The 18,350-nt window shown below is 60.7% G+C and overlaps 1 protein-coding gene across 1 annotated transcript in view; it reads right to left on the reverse strand.

Annotated features, from left to right (window-relative positions):
* VAC14 (VAC14 component of PIKFYVE complex) overlaps positions 1 to 18,350 on the reverse strand; it is a 108,597-nt gene that overhangs the window by 32,049 nt on the left and 58,198 nt on the right. The window contains exon 14 of the mRNA XM_075940642.1: positions 17,968 to 18,100. Coding sequence (XP_075796757.1) covers positions 17,968 to 18,100 — 133 coding nt within the window. The remainder of the gene's footprint in view (positions 1 to 17,967; positions 18,101 to 18,350) is intronic.

Consider the following 18,350-nt stretch of genomic DNA (forward strand, 5'->3'; position numbering starts at 1 on the left):
TGCTGGGTGCAAGAGCACGGCAGGGATGAGTGTTGGATACCGCACACGGGAGAACAGCCGAGCAGGGGAAGAGCTGCCGACAGATTCCAGCTCCTGGGTGGTCACTGATGACTAGGGGAGGCGCGTGGAGGCCAAGAGGCAGGGAAAGGCGAAGTACTTGGACGGGAGGAGAAAAGACGGTTCAGCGGTGCCCTTTGGCTCCACTCAGCTAGCCACTAGGTCTGCCCCCTTCCTCGGGGCGGCTGGCAGCAGCAACTGGCCTTCCAAGGATGGATACATGGGGAGGCTCCGGCAGACTGAGGTAAGGAAGAAGGCTGCGGGCGGACGAAGAGAAAAGGCGGAAAGCTGGCGCGTCCTAGTTCCTTCCCAAGCCGCGTGGGAGCTCTGACGAGCTGGTAGTTGGAGGTCAGACTCTGGGGAGAAGGAGTTTAAGGGAGGTGAAACTTGAGGTACGCCCGACAAATCAGCCGCCTGCACAAGCTGCAGTAGTCCGGGAAGGTGGAGCGCCCCGCCCATAACCCCGTCTCAAGTCGGATTCTCTTCCGCTTGGTGTTTTCTGGGGGGTGCCAGACTACAGGTCTTCAAAATCAGTAAGTCGCCCTGTGGCGCCCGAGTGACTAACGAATACACAGGGTCGTGGCTCCCTTCCTTCTCCCCCGAGAGCAGAGGCACGTCACAGCCTGGCCCTACTCTTGCCGCACATGCAGGTGTTGGGACGTCTCTCCCTGGCACTGGGGCTGGAGTTCCTGCCGCCCCTTGGAATGCCGGCTGGGCAGGCCCTCGTTGCCACGCCGGGCAGAGGGGTTGTTCCCACCCTGCACTGCCGAATGATACAAACTGCTCCTGCCCCTCTGGAGGCGAGAGCGTTCCCAGGGCTCCGAGATGCTAACGAGCAGTGCAGCCCCTCGCAAGCTCGCTGGAAAGCGGCATCTGGCCTGTGCACACCTGCCTGGAGTGGTTATGAGCTGCGGCGTCCACCTGCAGCAAAGGGGTTTTCAACCCCACTGCCTGGGGAAGAGCAGAACCCAGCAACGGCCACTCAGGCGCCCAGCTCCCAGGGGCTGCTCTGCGTGCGTTACCCATCCGTGCACACACTGCAGGGGGGCAGACAAGGGTTAGAAGAGTTTTTCTAGCAGATCAGAAAGCCAAGCCCAAGGAGATTTGTCTAGGAGACCCCCAGGCCACGTTTCAGACACCAGCCATTACTGCAAGCACATCACCCCGGGCAGCTGAATGTGTGGAATCCAGCAGTCCAACCAGGAGCAGCCAGCATCCCAGCCAGCCTCCCTCAGCCCACCCAGCCGCAATAGACCCCCACGTGCTCACTGGCCTGAGCCCTTCCTGCCCGCAATCTCATTCCCCTGCCCACAAGTCTGGCTGCTCCACCCGCACACTCTGCTGGCCTGGCCTGAAGGGCTGTCCTCTTCCCAGGCTCGCTCCTGTGACCAGCGTTCAAGGGGAAGCTGCACTAGGGGGATGTCTAGACAACAGCCCTCTTTCGACAGAGGGATGTCAATTAGACAGATCGAAAGTGCAAATGAAGCTGGGATTTCAATTTCCTGTGCTTCATTTGCATAATGGCGGCCGCGTGTTCTTTTGAAAAAGGGCTTTCTGAAAGTGAAAGCGCTGTCTAGACGCAGTTCTTTTGGGGAAAAAACCCTTTTTCAAAAGATCCTGTACGAGGAGGGTTTTTTCCTGAAAAACCGCGTCTAGACAGCGCTTTCACTTTCAGAAAGCCCTTTTTCAAAAGAACGCGCGGCCGCCATTATGCAAATGAAGTGCAGGAAATTCAAATCCTGGCTTCATTTGCAATTTCAATCGTTCTAATTGACATCCCTCTGTCGAAAGAGGGCTGTAGTCTGCCTGTCTAATTGACATCCCTCTGTCGAAAGAGGGCTGTAGTCTAGACTTGCCTGGAGAGAGCTGCAATTCCAGCTGGAAGAGTCAGTGATCAGAAGGAGACCCCATCTACTGGAAGGCATGAGATGAGTAGTCCCACCACCCCCAAGAGAAGACAACGGGTGGTGGTGGTTGGGGATTCCCTCCTAAGAGGGCCCGAGTCATCCATCTGCTGTCCAGACCTGCAATCTCAAGTGTGCGCTGCTTACCAGGAGCTCGCATTCAGAATGTGACCAAGAGTCTTCTGAGACTGATCAAACCTTCCTGCTTCTCCATGTGGGAACTAACGATACAGCCAAGAATGACCCTGAGCGGTTCACAGCGGATTACGTAGTGCTGGAAAGAAGGATCAAGGAATTTGAAGCGCAAGTGGTGTTCTCGTTCATCCTTCCAGTTGAAGGACAAGTTCAAGGTCCAGGTAGGGATGGTCGAATTGAGGAAGTAAATGCATGGTTGCACAGGTGGTGTCGTTGGGGGACGGTGACCTAAGCCCTGAAGTAAGTGGGGGAAGTTGGATACCAGGAAGGAACACCAGGAGGAAGAAGCAACAAAGGAGGACCCCTGATTCAAATGGAGAAGATAGAGCGATCAACTGGTTATCTAAGGTGTTTGTACATGAATGCAAGAAACCTGGGAAAGAAGCAGGGAGAATTAGAAGCCCTGGCCCAGTCAAAGAACTATGATTTGACTGGAATAACGGAGACTTGACTGGATGAGTCGCATGACTGGGGCGCTGGCGCGGAAGGGTGCAGACTGTTCAGGAAGAACAGGCGGGGGGAAAAGGAGGAGGAGTTGCACGGTACGTAAGAGAGCACTACGATTGCTCGGAGCTCCAGTATTTAGAGGGAGAAGAGCCTGTTGAGAGTCTTTGGTGAAGCAACAGGGGTGATGTTGTGGTTGGTGTCTGCTATAGACCAGATCAGGTGGATGAGATAGATGAGGCTTCTTCAGACAACTCAGAGAAGCTTCCCGATCGCAGGCCCTGGCTCTCATGGGGGACATCAATCACCCTGACGCGTTAGGAGAACAATACGGCAGGACACAGGCAATCCAGGGAGTTTTTGGAGAATGTTGGGGATAACTTCTTGGTACAGGTGCTGAAGGAACCAACCAGGAGCCTTGCGCAGCCTGACCTGCTGCTCACAAACAGGGAGGAACTAGTAGGAGAAGTAGAGGCGGGTGACAACCTCGGAAGCAGCAATCATGAGATGGTAGATTTCAGGATCCGGACCAATGGAAGAAAGGAGAGTAGCAAAATACACACCCTGGACTTCAGAGGAGCAGACACTGACTCCCTCAGAGAACTGATGGGCAGGATTCCCTGGGATGCTTACAGGAGAGCTGGCAGTATTTTAAAGAAGGCTTATTAAAGGCATAGGAAACCATCCCAATGCACAGTAAGAAAAAACAAATATGGTAGGCAACCAGACTGGCTTACCAGGGAAATCCTTGGTGAACTTAAACACAAAAAGGAAGCTTAAAAGAAGTGGAAACTTGGACAGATGACTAGGGAGGAGTATAAATATATTGCTCGAGAATGCAGGGGAGTTATCAGGAAGGCCAAAGCGCAACTGGAATTGCAGATAGCAAAGGATGTGAAGGGTAACAAGAAAGATTTTCACAAGCATGTTAGCAATAAAAGGGTGATCAGAGAGGGGGTGGGGCCCTTACTGGAGGAGGGAGGTAACCTAGTGACAGATGATGTGGGGAAAGCTGAAGCACTCAATGCTTTCTTTGCCTCTGTCTTCACAGACAAGGTCAGCTCCCAGACTACTGCACTAGGCAACGCAGTATGGGAAAGAGGTGGGCAGCCCTTGGTGGAAAGAGAACAGGTTAAGAACTATAGAAAAGCTAAACATACGCAAATCCATGGGCCCGGATTTAATGCATCCGAGGGTACTGAAGGAGTTGGCAAATGTCATTGTGGAGCCTTTGGCCATTATCTTTGAAAACTTGTGGAAATCGGGAGAGATCCCAGATGACTGGAAAAAGGGAAGAAGGACCATTCAGGGAACTACAGCCCAGTCAGCCTCACCTCAGTCCCTGGAAAGATCATGGAAGGGACCCTCAAGGAATCCATTTTGAAGCACTTGGAAGAGGGGAAAGTGATCAGGAATAGTCAACATGGACTCACCAAGGACAAGTCGTGCCTGGCCAGTCTGATTAGCTTCTATGATGAGGTAACTGGCTCTGTAGACATGGGGAAGACAGTGGATGTGATAGACCTTGACTTTAGCAAGGCTTTTGATACGGTCTCCCACAATATTCCTGCCAGTAAGTTAAGGGAATGTGGATTGGATAAATGGACGGTAAGATGGATAGAAAGCTGGCTAGACTGTTGGGCCCAGCAGGTAGTGATCAATGGCTCGATGTCAGCTTGGCGGTTAGCTTCAAGCAGAGTGCCCCAAGGTTCGGTTCTAGGGCTGGTTTTGTTCAACACCTTCATTAATGACCTGGATGAGGGGATGGATTGCACCCTCAGCGAGTTTGCAGATGACACTAAGCTAGAAGGAGAGGTAGATACGCTGGAGGGCAGGGAAGGGTCCAGAATGACCTGGCTAGATTAGAGGATTGGGCCAAGAGAAATCTGATGAGGTTCAACAAGGACAAGTGCAGAGTCCTGCCCGTGGGACGGAAGAATCCCAAGCATAGTTACAGGCTGGGGACCGACTGGCTAAGTAGCAGTTCTGCAGAAAAGGCCCTGGGGGTTACAGTGGATGAGAAGCTGGATATGAGTCAACAGGGGGCCCTTGTAGCCAAGAAGGCTAATGGCATATTAGGTGCATTAAGAGGAGCATTGCCAGCAGATCCAGAGATGTCATTATTCCCCTTTATTCGGCTCTGGTGAGGCCACATCTGGAGTATTGTGTCCAGTTCTGGGCCCCCCACTACAAAAAGGATGTGGACGCATTGGAGAGGGTCCAGCGCAGGGCGACCAAAATTCTGAGGGGGCTGGAGCACATGGCCTATGAGGAGAGGTTGAGGAAGTTGGGTCTGTTTAGTCTGCAGAAGCGAAGAGTGAGGGGGGATTTGAGAGCAGCCTGCAACTTCCTGCAGGGAGGTTCCAAAGAGGCTGGAGAGAGGCTGTTCTCAGTGGTGACAGATGGCAGAACAAGGAGCAGTGGGGGAGGTCTAAGTTGAAGATTAGGAAAAACTATTTCCCTAGGAGGGTGGGGAAGCACTGGGCTGGGTTCCCTAGGGAGGGGGTGGAGTCTCCATCCCTAGCAGTGTTTAAGTCTCGGCTTGAGAAAGCCCTGGCTGGGCTGATTGAGTTGGGTTGGTCCTGCTTTGGGGAGGAAGCTGGACTCGATGCCTCCTGAGGTCTCTGCTGGCCCTGGATTGTATGAAGCCTAGCCACACAGGCTGGACACGACAGGAGCAGCAGATGGGTGGGATGGCTCATGAGCCAACCTCCTGGGTGAGGAACAGCCAGGAGGCCTCTGAGGGTCGCGTGGGAGGAGACGAGATCAGAACAATGAGCCCTCGGATCTGCAGGTTGTGGCGGCAGTGAGACTGTCTGGAAGTCCAGCCCTGCCCCATGGAGAACGTGACTGACGGGGACACCGATGGGCTCGCAGCAACAGCCCGTCTGCCCTGAGTGCGGCTGGCTTGCTCCACGCAATGCCCACAGCAAGCCAGCCCCACGCACGGCACAGGCCCGAAGTGGAAAGCCAGGCAGGAGGCTGACGTGTCGACGAGGATTCCAGAGGTGCCAGGCTGTGCCGCCGGGTCGGTGAGCCAGAAGCCCCCTGCAAGAGTAGGGCAAGATGCCAAAGTTGATTCCTCGCCCTTCCCTGGTCTCCTCTGCTGCCTTGTAACGAGACGCTCTGCTCCACTGAGTCATGCAAAACCAGGAAGGACCCGAGAGCCACAGCAGCTGAGAGGACACTCAGCAGGTTACACGTGTCTGGTACCTCAATAGTTAACACCTCCTTGCTTCAGCCCCCCTGCCACGGATCAGTGCTTCTGCCAACACCCCCGCACATTTTCCAGGCTGAGCAGAGCCTGGAGGATCCTAGCAGCCTTTCCTCGCTCACTTCACTTGCCCCGGGAGCAGAGACAACACAGTGGTCAGCACCCTACTGCTTCACAAGAGGCCCAAGTCTCCTTGCACGGGTATGAAGCGCAGCATCCACTGACCCTGGAGTTACACTGTGTGAAGGAGAGGTGACTGGAGCCGGTTTATCTGGACAGGAGACACACCAGCTGTTCAGAAACGGGTCTAGCTATGGCCCCTAGGGCCACGTCAAACTCTCCCCCTTTCAATTCTCCAAGCCAAGTGTGCTGCATCTGGAGGGAATGCCAGCTTCCCAGCCTGCGCGCGGCATTGCCTGGGGGCTAGGGGAACGCTGGGAAGAGCTGCCCCCCCAAAGAACGCACAAGGAGGGATGCCGTCCTTTACTGAACTTCTTGCCCATTTCGCAAGGGTTGTTTCCCCTAGCCAGCACTTCCTCTCCCCCTCCTCTGCCTGGCCTTAATTAATCCCAGCCCATCCACATGTTTTCCATTTCTCTCAAGGAAAATACATCCCGTTCTTCTAAGCAGCTTGGAGCAATCTGGGTCAGAGCAAGTGGAGCGTGTAGGACAGTGAGCTAACTTCAGCAGCCCGCCGGGGGACAGTCCGTTGGCTGGGCACTATGCGGGGGGCTGGAGGCGTTCCCAGGACACCCCTCTTGGCGTCTGGGAGTGGTGGCGCTTGGCCCGGAGGTCCGAGGTTCACTCTGCGTTAGGGGCAAGGGAACCCCGACAGCGGAGGGCTGCTCAGCAAGGACGCTGGCCGGCGGGACACAGGAAGGTTGGAGGGTCACTGCTTGCTTCCAGCTTGCTAAGCAAGGCGTCGGGTGCAAACTCCAGTCCCCGTGGAGCTCTCCCGCCGCACTCTCGGCTTGCAGGGCTGGGTGGCCATTTGCACAGTCGTGTTCTATGCTCTGGCCAGGCCTCTTGAGCGGCTGCTGGAGAGATGAGAACCCAACGGGCCTTTGGGGTTCAAGCACCCGCCAGAGGAAAGAACCAAGCGGGCCTCGTCCGACAGACGCCAAAGCCTTCCCATGGGATGTAAAATCATGTTTAAAAAGGGAACTGGAAACGAGGGATGTAAGTGACTATCAACTACCCGATCGCCTAAGTGCTCAGCTGCTAAGTGACATGGGATCATTCTTCTCAGACTAACTCCTGCCCCGAGTTAACAGACCCCATCAAAGCGCCTCCGTGCGCCCTCTGACAGCACGTGCTCCAGGAGCAGCAGCACAGTCCTTCCAGCACGGCAGACTGACCACCACTCTTCAGCATCCGCTACCAGGGCCAGGATTCAATGGATGCAGAAGTCAGAGCTAGAGCTGGGATGGACATGGGAGGACAGAAGCACGGCAGGGTAATTTGCCGGAGAGGGAGAGGGGGGAGAAGATGGACGATATCCGCCAACTGACTCCTGACCAGCTACCGTCATAAAAGGGACATGACGATCAACAGGAATGTCCGTTCATGGACCGACTGGCCAGCTCAGACCTCCCAATTATTGCATGAAAGGCGGGTTTCTTCGTGTCATCTTGCAGAGCAATTAAAAACAAGTCCAACTTTCAAGGGCAACAATGTAACGCACGGATTACCACCAACGTCCCCGCCAAGCCAACGGAAACCAAGCGGGGACCACGTGCACTAATGACTCTCACCTAAACGTGCACTTGAGAAGATTAGTGTCATGCTGACCAAAGGGGAGAACGCCACGGAGGGAAGAGCAACTTGGGACTGGAATTGATCCGCAACTAGAGGGGGGCCTGACCCAGGTTTCTGCATCCAACCCCCCACGGACCTACGGGACCATGCAGTTCTGAATGTGGAGGCTTGGACCTTTCAGCTGAATCCAGCTTCTCTCCTCTGTTTGCAACTGCCCTAAAGCCAGATGGCACATTCCTAGCTCAGACTTCAGAGATCACGCTGCCCCGCCCCATCCGGCGGCGACCGCAGAGCTCAAAGCACGTTTCTGACTGCTCGTCGTGCCACTCGGAGCCCTGCAGCTCCCTGAGCGCTGTTACGCTGGGGCTGGGGACGTCTTTAAAAAAGGAAAAGATCAAAATCAAAGGCTGCGGTTACGTCGTTCTGCGAGGCACCAGGGAGGCGGGGGAGAATGCTCAGTTCATTACAGCAAAAAGGGCAGCTGGCCAGAGAGCCATCTTGGCAGACAGCACAGAGCATTTTCACAGACTTCCCTGCTTCCCAGCACAGAAGCATCCCTTGTACAGATCACAGCTGTTTGGATTACGCCTGAGTTCATATCACAGTTTATCAAAGGGGGGAGGGTTTTTTCCCCTGCTTTCGCCAGTACAAGAAGAACAGTTCACATGAAAACAAACCAGAGTTTTGTTCTGCATGCATTAGCATGGAGGGTGGGAAAGAGGAGGAAGAAACACACACCAGCCTCATTGGAGGGGATTGGCAGTGAGAGGGCTCCCAAGTCCTGAAGCGCGAGCTGCTGCACACGGGGCTGGACTGGGTGGGCTGATTCAGGAGACTAGGTTACAGCAGGTCACATCTCTGGCCATCTACAGCCTCCCAGGAGTTGGATGTTCTCAGCTACAATGCTGGGGGGGAATCTCGAGTGCAGCCAAAAACGGGCAAACAAATGACCCAGTGGCAAAGCACTCACACAGGCCAAGAGTTGTGGAGGCTGGAAGCACTGGTGGGACAGGAAAAACATGCTTCAGGAGAGCTGGGCGGGGCCGGGGAGCTGGACCGGAAGGCGGGCGGCGTTGCAGGACTGGCGGACGCTGGCAGAGCTGGGCGGGGCCGGGGAGCTGGACCGGAAGGCGGGCGGCGTTGCAGGACTGGCGGGCGCTGGCAGAGCTGGGCGGGGCCGGGGAGCTGGACCGGAAGGCGGGCGGCGTTGCAGGACTGGCGGGCGCTGGCAGAGCTGGGTGGGGCCGGGGAGCTGGGATCGGAAGGCAGGCGGCGTTGCAGGACTGGCGGGCACTGGCAGAGCTGGGTGGGGCCGGGGAGCTGGACCAGAAGGCGGGCGGCGTTGCAGGACTGGCGGGCGCTGGCAGAGCTGGGCGGGGCCGGGGAGCTGGACCGGAAGGCGGGCGGCGTTGCAGGACTGGCGGGCGCTGGCAGAGCTGGGCGGGGCCGGGGAGCTGGGACCGGAAGGCGGGCGGCGTTGCAGGACTGGCGGGCGCTGGCAGAGCTGGGTGGGGCCAGGGAGCTGGGATCGGAAGGCGGGCGGCGTTGCAGGACTGGCGGGCGCTGGCAGAGCTGGGTGGGGCCGGGGAGCTGGACCGGAAGGCAGGCGGCGTTGCAGGACTGGCGGGCGCTGGCAGAGCTGGGCGGGGCCGGGGAGCTGGATCGGAAGGCGGGCGGCGTTGCAGGACTGGCGGGCACTGGCAGAGCTGGGCGGGGCCGGGGAGCTGGGATCGGAAGGCAGGCGGCGTTGCAGGACTGGCGGGCGCTGGCAGAGCTGGGTGGGGCCGGGGAGCTGGGACCGGAAGGCGGGCGGCGTTGCAGGACTGGCGGGCGCTGGCAGAGCTGGGCAGGGCCGGGGAGCTGGACCGGAAGGCAGGCGGCGTTGCAGGACTGGCGGGCGCTGGCAGAGCTGGGCGGGGCCGGGGAGCTGGACCGGAAGGCGGGCGGCGTTGCAGGACTGGCGGGCGCTGGCAGAGCTGGGTGGGGCCGGGGAGCTGGGACCGGAAGGCGGGCGGCGTTGCAGGACTGGCAGGCGCTGGCAGAGCTGGGCGGGGCCGGGGAGCTGGACCGGAAGGCAGGCGGCGTTGCAGGACTGGCGGGCGCTGGCAGAGCTGGGCGGGGCCGGGGAGCTGGACCGGAAGGCGGGCGGCGTTGCAGGACTGGCGGGCGCTGGCAGAGCTGGGCGGGGCCGGGGAGCTGGACCGGAAGGCGGGCGGCGTTGCAGGACTGGCGGGCGCTGGCAGAGCTGGGCGGGGCCGGGGAGCTGGACCGGAAGGCGGGCGGCGTTGCAGGACTGGCGGGCGCTGGCAGAGCTGGGCGGGGCCGGGGAGCTGGGACCGGAAGGCGGGCGGCGTTGCAGGACTGGCAGGCGCTGGCAGAGCTGGGCGGGGCCGGGGAGCTGGACCGGAAGGCAGGCGGCGTTGCAGGACTGGCGGGCGCTGGCAGAGCTGGGCGGGGCCGGGGAGCTGGACCGGAAGGCGGGCGGCGTTGCAGGACTGGCGGGCGCTGGCAGAGCTGGGCGGGGCCGGGGAGCTGGGATCGGAAGGCGGGCGGCGTTGCAGGACTGGCGGGCACTGGCAGAGCTGGGTGGGGCCGGGGAGCTGGACCAGAAGGCGGGCGGCGTTGCAGGACTGGCGGGCGCTGGCAGAGCTGGGCGGGGCCAGGGAGCTGGGATCGGAAGGCGGGCGGCGTTGCAGGACTGGCGGGCACTGGCAGAGCTGGGCGGGGCCGGGGAGCTGGGACTGGAAGGCAGGCGGCGTTGCAGGACTGGCGGGCGCTGGCAGAGCTGGGTGGGGCCGGGGAGCTGGGACTGGAAGGCGGGCGGCGTTGCAGGACTGGCGGGCGCTGGCAGAGCTGGGCAGGGCCGGGGAGCTGGACCGGAAGGCGGGCGGCGTTGCAGGACTGGCGGGCGCTGGCAGAGCTGGGTGGGGCCAGGGAGCTGGGACCGGAAGGCAGGCGGCGTTGCAGGACTGGCGGGCGCTGGCAGAGCTGGGCAGGGCCGGGGAGCTGGACCGGAAGGCGGGCGGCGTTGCAGGACTGGCGGGCGCTGGCAGAGCTGGGTGGGGCCGGGGATCTGGGACCGGAAGGCGGGCGGCGTTGCAGGACTGGCAGGCGCTGGCAGAGCTGGGCGGGGCCGGGGAGCTGGACCGGAAGGCGGGCGGCGTTGCAGGACTGGCAGGCGCTGGCAGAGCTGGGCGGGGCCGGGGAGCTGGGACCGGAAGGCGGGCGGCGTTGCAGGACTGGCAGGTGCTGGCAGAGCTGGGCGGGGCCGGGGAGCTGGACCGGAAGGCGGGCGGCGTTGCAGGACTGGCGGGCGCTGGCAGAGCTGGGCGGGGCCGGGGAGCTGGGACCGGAAGGCAGGCGGCGTTGCAGGACTGGCGGGCGCTGGCAGAGCTGGGCGGGGCCGGGGAGCTGGGATCGGAAGGCAGGCGGCGTTGCAGGACTGGCGGGCGCTGGCAGAGCTGGGCGGGGCCGGGGAGCTGGACCGGAAGGCGGGCGGCGTTGCAGGAATGGCGGGCGCTGGCAGAGCTGGGTGGGGCCGGGGAGCTGGACCGGAAGGCGGGCGGCGTTGCAGGACTGGCGGGCGCTGGCAGAGCTGGGCGGGGCCGGGGAGCTGGACCGGAAGGCGGGCGGCGTTGCAGGACTGGCAGGCGCTGGCAGAGCTGGGCGGGGCCGGGGAGCTGGATCGGAAGGCGGGCGGCGTTGCAGGACTGGCGGGTGCTGGCAGAGCTGGGCGGGGCCGGGGAGCTGGACCAGAAGGCGGGCGGCGTTGCAGGACTGGCGGGTGCTGGCAGAGCTGGGCGGGGCCGGGGAGCTGGGATCGGAAGGCGGGCGGCGTTGCAGGACTGGCGGGCACTGGCAGAGCTGGGTGGGGCCGGGGAGCTGGACCGGAAGGCGGGCGGCGTTGCAGGACTGGCGGGCACTGGCAGAGCTGGGCAGGGCCGGGGAGCTGGACCGGAAGGCGGGCGGCGTTGCAGGACTGGCGGGCGCTGGCAGAGCTGGGTGGGGCCGGGGAGCTGGACCGGAAGGCGGGCAGCGTTGCAGGACTGGCGGGCGCTGGCAGAGCTGGGCGGGGCCGGGGAGCTGGACCGGAAGGCGGGCGGCGTTGCAGGACTGGCGGGCGCTGGCAGAGCTGGGCGGGGCCGGGGAGCTGGATCGGAAGGCGGGCGGCGTTGCAGGACTGGCGGGCGCTGGCAGAGCTGGGTGGGGCCGGGGAGCTGGACCGGAAGGCGGGCGGCGTTGCAGGACTGGCGGGCGCTGGCAGAGCTGGGCGGGGCCGGGGAGCTGGATCGGAAGGCGGGCGGCGTTGCAGGACTGGCGGGCGCTGGCAGAGCTGGGCGGGGCCGGGGAGCTGGACCGGAAGGCAGGCGGCGTTGCAGGACTGGCGGGCACTGGCAGAGCTGGGCAGGGCCGGGGAGCTGGACCGGAAGGCGGGCGGCGTTGCAGGACTGGCGGGCGCTGGCAGAGCTGGGCGGGGCCGGGGAGCTGGACCGGAAGGCGGGCGGCGTTGCAGGACTGGCGGGCGCTGGCAGAGCTGGGCGGGGCCGGGGAGCTGGACCGGAAGGCGGGCGGCGTTGCAGGACTGGCGGGCGCTGGCAGAGCTGGGCGGGGCCGGGGAGCTGGATCGGAAGGCGGGCGGCGTTGCAGGACTGGCGGGCGCTGGCAGAGCTGGGCGGGGCCGGGGAGCTGGGATCGGAAGGCGGGCGGCGTTGCAGGACTGGCAGGCGCTGGCAGAGCTGGGCGGGGCCGGGGAGCTGGACCGGAAGGCGGGCGGCGTTGCAGGACTGGCGGGCGCTGGCAGAGCTGGGCGGGGCCGGGGAGCTGGGACCGGAAGGCAGGCGGCGTTGCAGGACTGGCGGGCGCTGGCAGAGCTGGGCGGGGCCGGGGAGCTGGACCGGAAGGCGGGCGGCGTTGCAGGACTGGCGGGCGCTGGCTGAGCTGGGCGGGGCCGGGGAGCTGGACCGGAAGGCGGGCGGCGTTGCAGGACTGGCGGGCGCTGGCAGAGCTGGGTGGGGCCGGGGAGCTGGATCGGAAGGCGGGCGGCGTTGCAGGACTGGCGGGCACTGGCAGAGCTGGGTGGGGCCGGGGAGCTGGATCGGAAGGCGGGCGGCGTTGCAGGACTGGCGGGCGCTGGCAGAGCTGGGCGGGGCCGGGGAGCTGGACCGGAAGGCGGGCGGCGTTGCAGGACTGGCGGGCGCTGGCAGAGCTGGGCGGGGCCGGGGAGCTGGATCGGAAGGCGGGCGGCGTTGCAGGACTGGCGGGCACTGGCAGAGCTGGGCGGGGCCGGGGAGCTGGATCGGAAGGCGGGCGGCGTTGCAGGACTGGCGGGCGCTGGCAGAGCTGGGCGGGGCCGGGGAGCTGGACCGGAAGGCGGGCGGCGTTGCAGGACTGGCGGGCGCTGGCAGAGCTGGGCGGGGCCGGGGAGCTGGACCGGAAGGCAGGCGGCGTTGCAGGACTGGCGGGCGCTGGCAGAGCTGGGTGGGGCCGGGGAGCTGGGATCGGAAGGCGGGCGGCGTTGCAGGACTGGCGGGCGCTGGCAGAGCTGGGTGGGGCCGGGGAGCTGGACCGGAAGGCGGGCGGCGTTGCAGGACTGGCGGGCGCTGGCAGAGCTGGGCGGGGCCGGGGAGCTGGATCGGAAGGCGGGCGGCGTTGCAGGACTGGCGGGCGCTGGCAGAGCTGGGTGGGGCCGGGGAGCTGGGATCGGAAGGCGGGCGGCGTTGCAGGACTGGCGGGCGCTGGCAGAGCTGGGTGGGGCCGGGGAGCTGGACCGGAAGGCGGGCGGCGTTGCAGGACTGGCGGGCGCTGGCAGAGCTGGGCGGGGCCGGGGAGCTGGATCGGAAGGCAGGCGGCGTTGCAGGACTGGCGGGCACTGGCAGAGCTGGGCGGGGCCGGGGAGCTGGATCGGAAGGCGGGCGGCGTTGCAGGACTGGCGGGCGCCAGCTGAGCGGGGCGGGGAATCTGCAGCGAGGGGCTGAGGGTTCCCCGTAAGAGCAGATTAAGCCAGTGACGGGTGAGCAAGGCCAGCGAGGGGCTGCAGGACTGGTTTTGCTCACTGCACTTGCATCCCTAGCGTGTGCGGGGGAGCCGACTGAACGGGAGCAGCGCCCGAGGGGGGCGGGGCAGCGCAGTCAGTTGTGTGCAGGCAGTGTGCACCCCCCTTCGCGGGCCCTGGGTTTACGTGCGCATCACGGAGCAATCCCAGGAGGTAGAACACCGGCCCCACTGGAAAGCGGCTCAATCTGGAGACCTGCGCGCTGGCAGCAATAGACCCCACGTCTCCTGGGCCGCTCCTAGCAGCTCCATGGCTGCCCCCACGAGGTGAAGCACTAAGGTTGCTGCCATCCTGCTTCCCGAGGACCCGCTGTGGATTGGGAACCATTCCGCACTTAAGCTGCGACTCCCGAGCCTGTACCCATTGGGCCTTGGCCCCGGTGCATACCTGCCGCTCCTGCGATCCCAGGCTGGGATTCCAACTGCAGTGAGCATGTGCGCAGACAAAGCTCTCCACAATGCGGTCCGGGAACTGAGCCTAAATCCTGGCTTTCCAGTCTGGCAGTTTATCACCAGACAGATCCTGCTAATCTTCTGAGCCCAGCTCTTGCCATGCTAACTTGCAGTAAGCCTGACGTGGCCTCCTGCTCACTGCTCCTCGAGCTGAACGCTGCCCGGCGGGCTCACTGCCAAGCTTACTTGAAACAATCCTCGCGCTTCTTCGCTTATTCTTCCTTGCAGCAGCGCGTTCAGTTCATTGACACGGGCTAGAAAGCATCTTAGCTCCGTCTAAGAGATGGGGAGTTAGCGGATCCCTGGAGCTCAGCTCACAGGTCAAGAGGAGATCACTGGGGAAACCAATTATTAAGGATTCACTTGTGGGAACTGCTTTGGTCAATCTCACAACCTACTGCCAGCTAGCAGAGACACTGCTTGTCCATCACACACTCCAGCACTGCTGTCACCCCAGCCAGAGCCGGCAGGACGCCAGCACTTCAGGCAGCAGCAGGAGCACACGGAACGGTAGCCAACACACGCGCGCTGCTCCGCATGTTAGTAGGTATGACACACACCACGCCCCATGCAGACAACATTAACCTTGGTACATAGCCCACGCAAGCATCGGGATGCTATGCTAACCCAATTCCCACACTATCCCAAACTGACCTCCACTTCGGTACGGGCAAATATCAAAGCTGTGGAGACAAGATCCATTCCTTCTATGTCCTTGTCTGGGTCCCGACCGCCTCCCCAGCACACTTCCTATTGCAATGTGGAGTCCACAGCAAGAGAAGGAAGGAATAGGCTGATAAAGTTTGCAGATGATACCAAACTGGGTGGGGTTGCGACTTCTTTGGAGGATAGGGACATAATTCAAAATGACCTTAGCAAGTTAGAGAAATGGTCAGAGGTAAACAGGATGAGGTTTAATAAAGAGAAATGCAAAGTGCTCCACTTAGGAAGGAACAATCAGTTCCATACATACAAGATGGGAAGCGACTGTCTAGGAAGGAGCATGGCGGAAAGGGATCTAGGGGTCATAGTGGACCACAAGTTGAATATGAGTCAACAGTGTGATGCTGTTGCAAAAAAAGCAAATATGATTCTAGGTTGTATCAACAGGTGTGTTGTAAGCAAAACTCGTGAAGTCATTCTGCCGCTCTATTCTGCACTAGTTAGGCCTCAGCTGGAGTACCGTGTCCAGTTCTGGGCGCCACATTTCAAGAAAGATGTGGAGAAATTGGAAAGGTACAGAGAAGAGCGACAAGAATGATTAAAGGTCTAGAGAACATGACCTATGAAGCCAGGCTTCATGAACTGGGCTTGTTTAGTTTGGAAAAAAGAAGATTAAGGGGGGACATGATAGCGGTTTTCAAATATCTAAAAGGGTGTCACAAGGAGGAAGGCGAAAATTTGTTCCTCTTGGTTTCTGAGGACAGGACAAGGAGTAATGGGCTTAAAGTGCAGCAGGGGAGGTTTAGATTGGACATTAGGAAAAAATTCCTAACTGTCAGGGTGGTCAAATATTGGAATAAATTGCCAAGGGAGGTGGTGGAATCTCCCTCTCTGGAGATATTTAAGAACAGGTTAGATAGACATCTGTCAGGGATGGTGTAGACGGAGCTTGATCCTGCCTTGAGGGCGGGGGGCTGGACTCGATGACCTCTCGAGGTCCCTTCCAGTCCTATTATTCTATGATTCTATGAAAGGAAAGCAGGGGCAAGAGCCGATTTGTGGATTTCAGTCGTAGGGGCATGTGGAGAGCGTCCCTCTACAAATCTGGCTAGTCTGAGAAGCGGGGTTGGCGCACACCTGTGCAGGATGAACGGGTAGCTTCCTACAAGGGCTGGGAAAGCATTAGCTTGCTGCGTGCACTAGTGTCGAGATTTGTTGCTGCACGGTGAATTGGCTGAGGCAGTGGCTTTCGGCGAGGGGCCTGCAGACCGGGTCTCAGATTTCCAAAGGGTCCACGCGTCCATTTGAAATTCTGCAAGGCTCTGCACTGCAAGGAACCCTCTACGCTGAGGTGAATTACGGGGTTTCTTGAACATTTTAAGCACCAAATCACAAGCACAGTCAAGCAACCGGCTGTGCTTCAGACAGCTGCTGAAACCAATCCCCTGAAAACAAATCTGAAAGGACTGCACTAAAGACACCACCAGGGACTGGGCGCAACAGATCAAGCCCTGACAGTTCAGAAAACTCCCTTCCTCCCTCACTTGCTTTAATCAGAGAAACAGTTCGTTCTGCCATTCGAAACGGCACCTCCTGAGATCAATGGGGAAGTTCATACCTCTCCCAGCTAGCGCATCATGCTGTCTGCAGGCTGTATCGGTGACATGAGTCACGCCGTGAACATTTTCTCTGCTGCCTGAAGGGCTGGGGACTTCACTTCTCTGTCAGTCGGAGGTTGGATGCTGGAGCACGCCCCCAGGAAAAGCACTGGCGTGCGGCGCGGCTGTGACCTGGCCCAGCTTCCGCTCTGCTGGGCGATGGGAAACGGCGCAGCTAGCCCGCATGCAGGAGCCTTGGCTCCCCGTGCCATTCCCCCCACGCAAAACAGCTCAGCTGGCAGGAATGTGACAGGAAGCGGCACAGTCCCATCCCTGGCATTGCTCTCCAGCTGGCCCCCGACTCAAACAGGACCACTTCCGCCATTCCCAGTGGACGGCAGGGAGGAGAGAAAACACCTGTTGTTACAGAAACCCCCAGAGTACCAACTTCTCCAAGAGACGGCCAGCAGCAAGTGCCCCCCGGCCTTTGGGAAAGACATTCCTCCCGCAATGCTTGAGATGAGACACCTCCTGGAACGGAGAGCTTTACCAAGCCTGGGGCGGGAGGAGAGCGGTAGCACTCGTGCCCCACCCACGCTGGGAGTGCATGGACGTTTCCCCGCTAACTCTGAGCAGAACATGCAACACGGAGAGCTAACGGCAGCTTTCAGCCCTAACTGCCCCAGCGCCGAAAGAGGGGACTCCTCTCCGAGCCGTTTCAGCCTGTCTGCAGACTCCCTGCTGCTGGACTCTCGGCAGAGCTAGGTGTGCCTGGCAACACGCGGCCAGTGCGCCTACACCCCTCACAAGCGGCACATTTAACCCTGCACCTTTGGCAATGATCCCAGCCAGCCTGCCTCGGGCCTCACTCACCCTGCCACAGGGCGCGGCCTGGAATTGAGGCTCCATGCTGCCCTGCATCGGATCGGAGGCCAAGCTCACCTCAATGGAGCCACCTTATCCAGGCAACGAAGGAAACACAATTGGACTCCACCCCCACTGAATCCCCCTCCGCCTTCCCTCGAACCTTCATGTGGCTTGTTTCTGAGCGAGCACAGCAGCGCAGGCTGCCCCTGCCCCAGACCGGATGCCCTAAGGGTTACATCCTGTCAGCCGTGCATCGCGCAGCATGGTTTTCATCACAGCTCCTTGGAAACACAAATCCAGCCACACAGGAGCCCCAGATGCTGACTCCACAATTCCGGTCACTTCCCAGTTGCAAGCAGACTCTTCAAGTGACCAGCTGTGCCTCGGTGCCAGCTGTGGGGTGTACGTGCCTCATAATGACAGCGCTATCAATGCCCACAAGGACACCACCACACTGCACCCTGCTCCAAAGGACAGAGGGGCCACACACCCCAGAGTAGCCTGTTCCACATTTCCACTGGTCCCTTAGTTTCTCAGCAGAACAGGGACACAAGCGCAGGGGACAGGAGTGACAGACACAGTGTCTCAACATGTGAAAAATGAATTTGTTTGCTCTCAAAATGCCAACCACGACGCCTGGCAGAGGGGTCTCTGGCCACAAAGAACCCAGCAAGAGCCAGGGTACAATGCCACCTACCCTCTAGAGAGATGGGCTTAGCACAAGCTGTGGTCTGTGAAAGAGACGGAGGAAGACTGAACTGACCTGATGATGAAGGCTCCTCTGGTCTCCAGCAGCTTCCGCTCAGTGCTGAACCTCTTGAGCAGGTTGATCATGAATTTGTAGAAGTAGGAGTTCATGGTGGGAGTGGCGGGGGAGCACTCCATGCCTTTCACTCCTGAGAGGAAGGAGAACAAGTTACGGAACACAGCGACGAGCGCGGATGTCCCTGCGCTGGAACGCCCACGCCTGCCAAGGCCTGGGAACAAGAGCAGCAGTGAGTCTGGGAGAGGAGTTAGGCACGATCCCGTGGTCTCTCTTCTACGATGCTTAGAGCTAGGTTATTTCCACACGTCTGGCACCTTTATCCCAAGAGAGCTACATCCCCATGGGAGGTTACGCAGCTTGGGATCAGTTTTTAAACATAG

Source organism: Pelodiscus sinensis, chromosome 12, assembly GCF_049634645.1.
Source record: "Pelodiscus sinensis isolate JC-2024 chromosome 12, ASM4963464v1, whole genome shotgun sequence".
Lineage (NCBI taxonomy): Eukaryota > Metazoa > Chordata > Testudines > Trionychidae > Pelodiscus > Pelodiscus sinensis.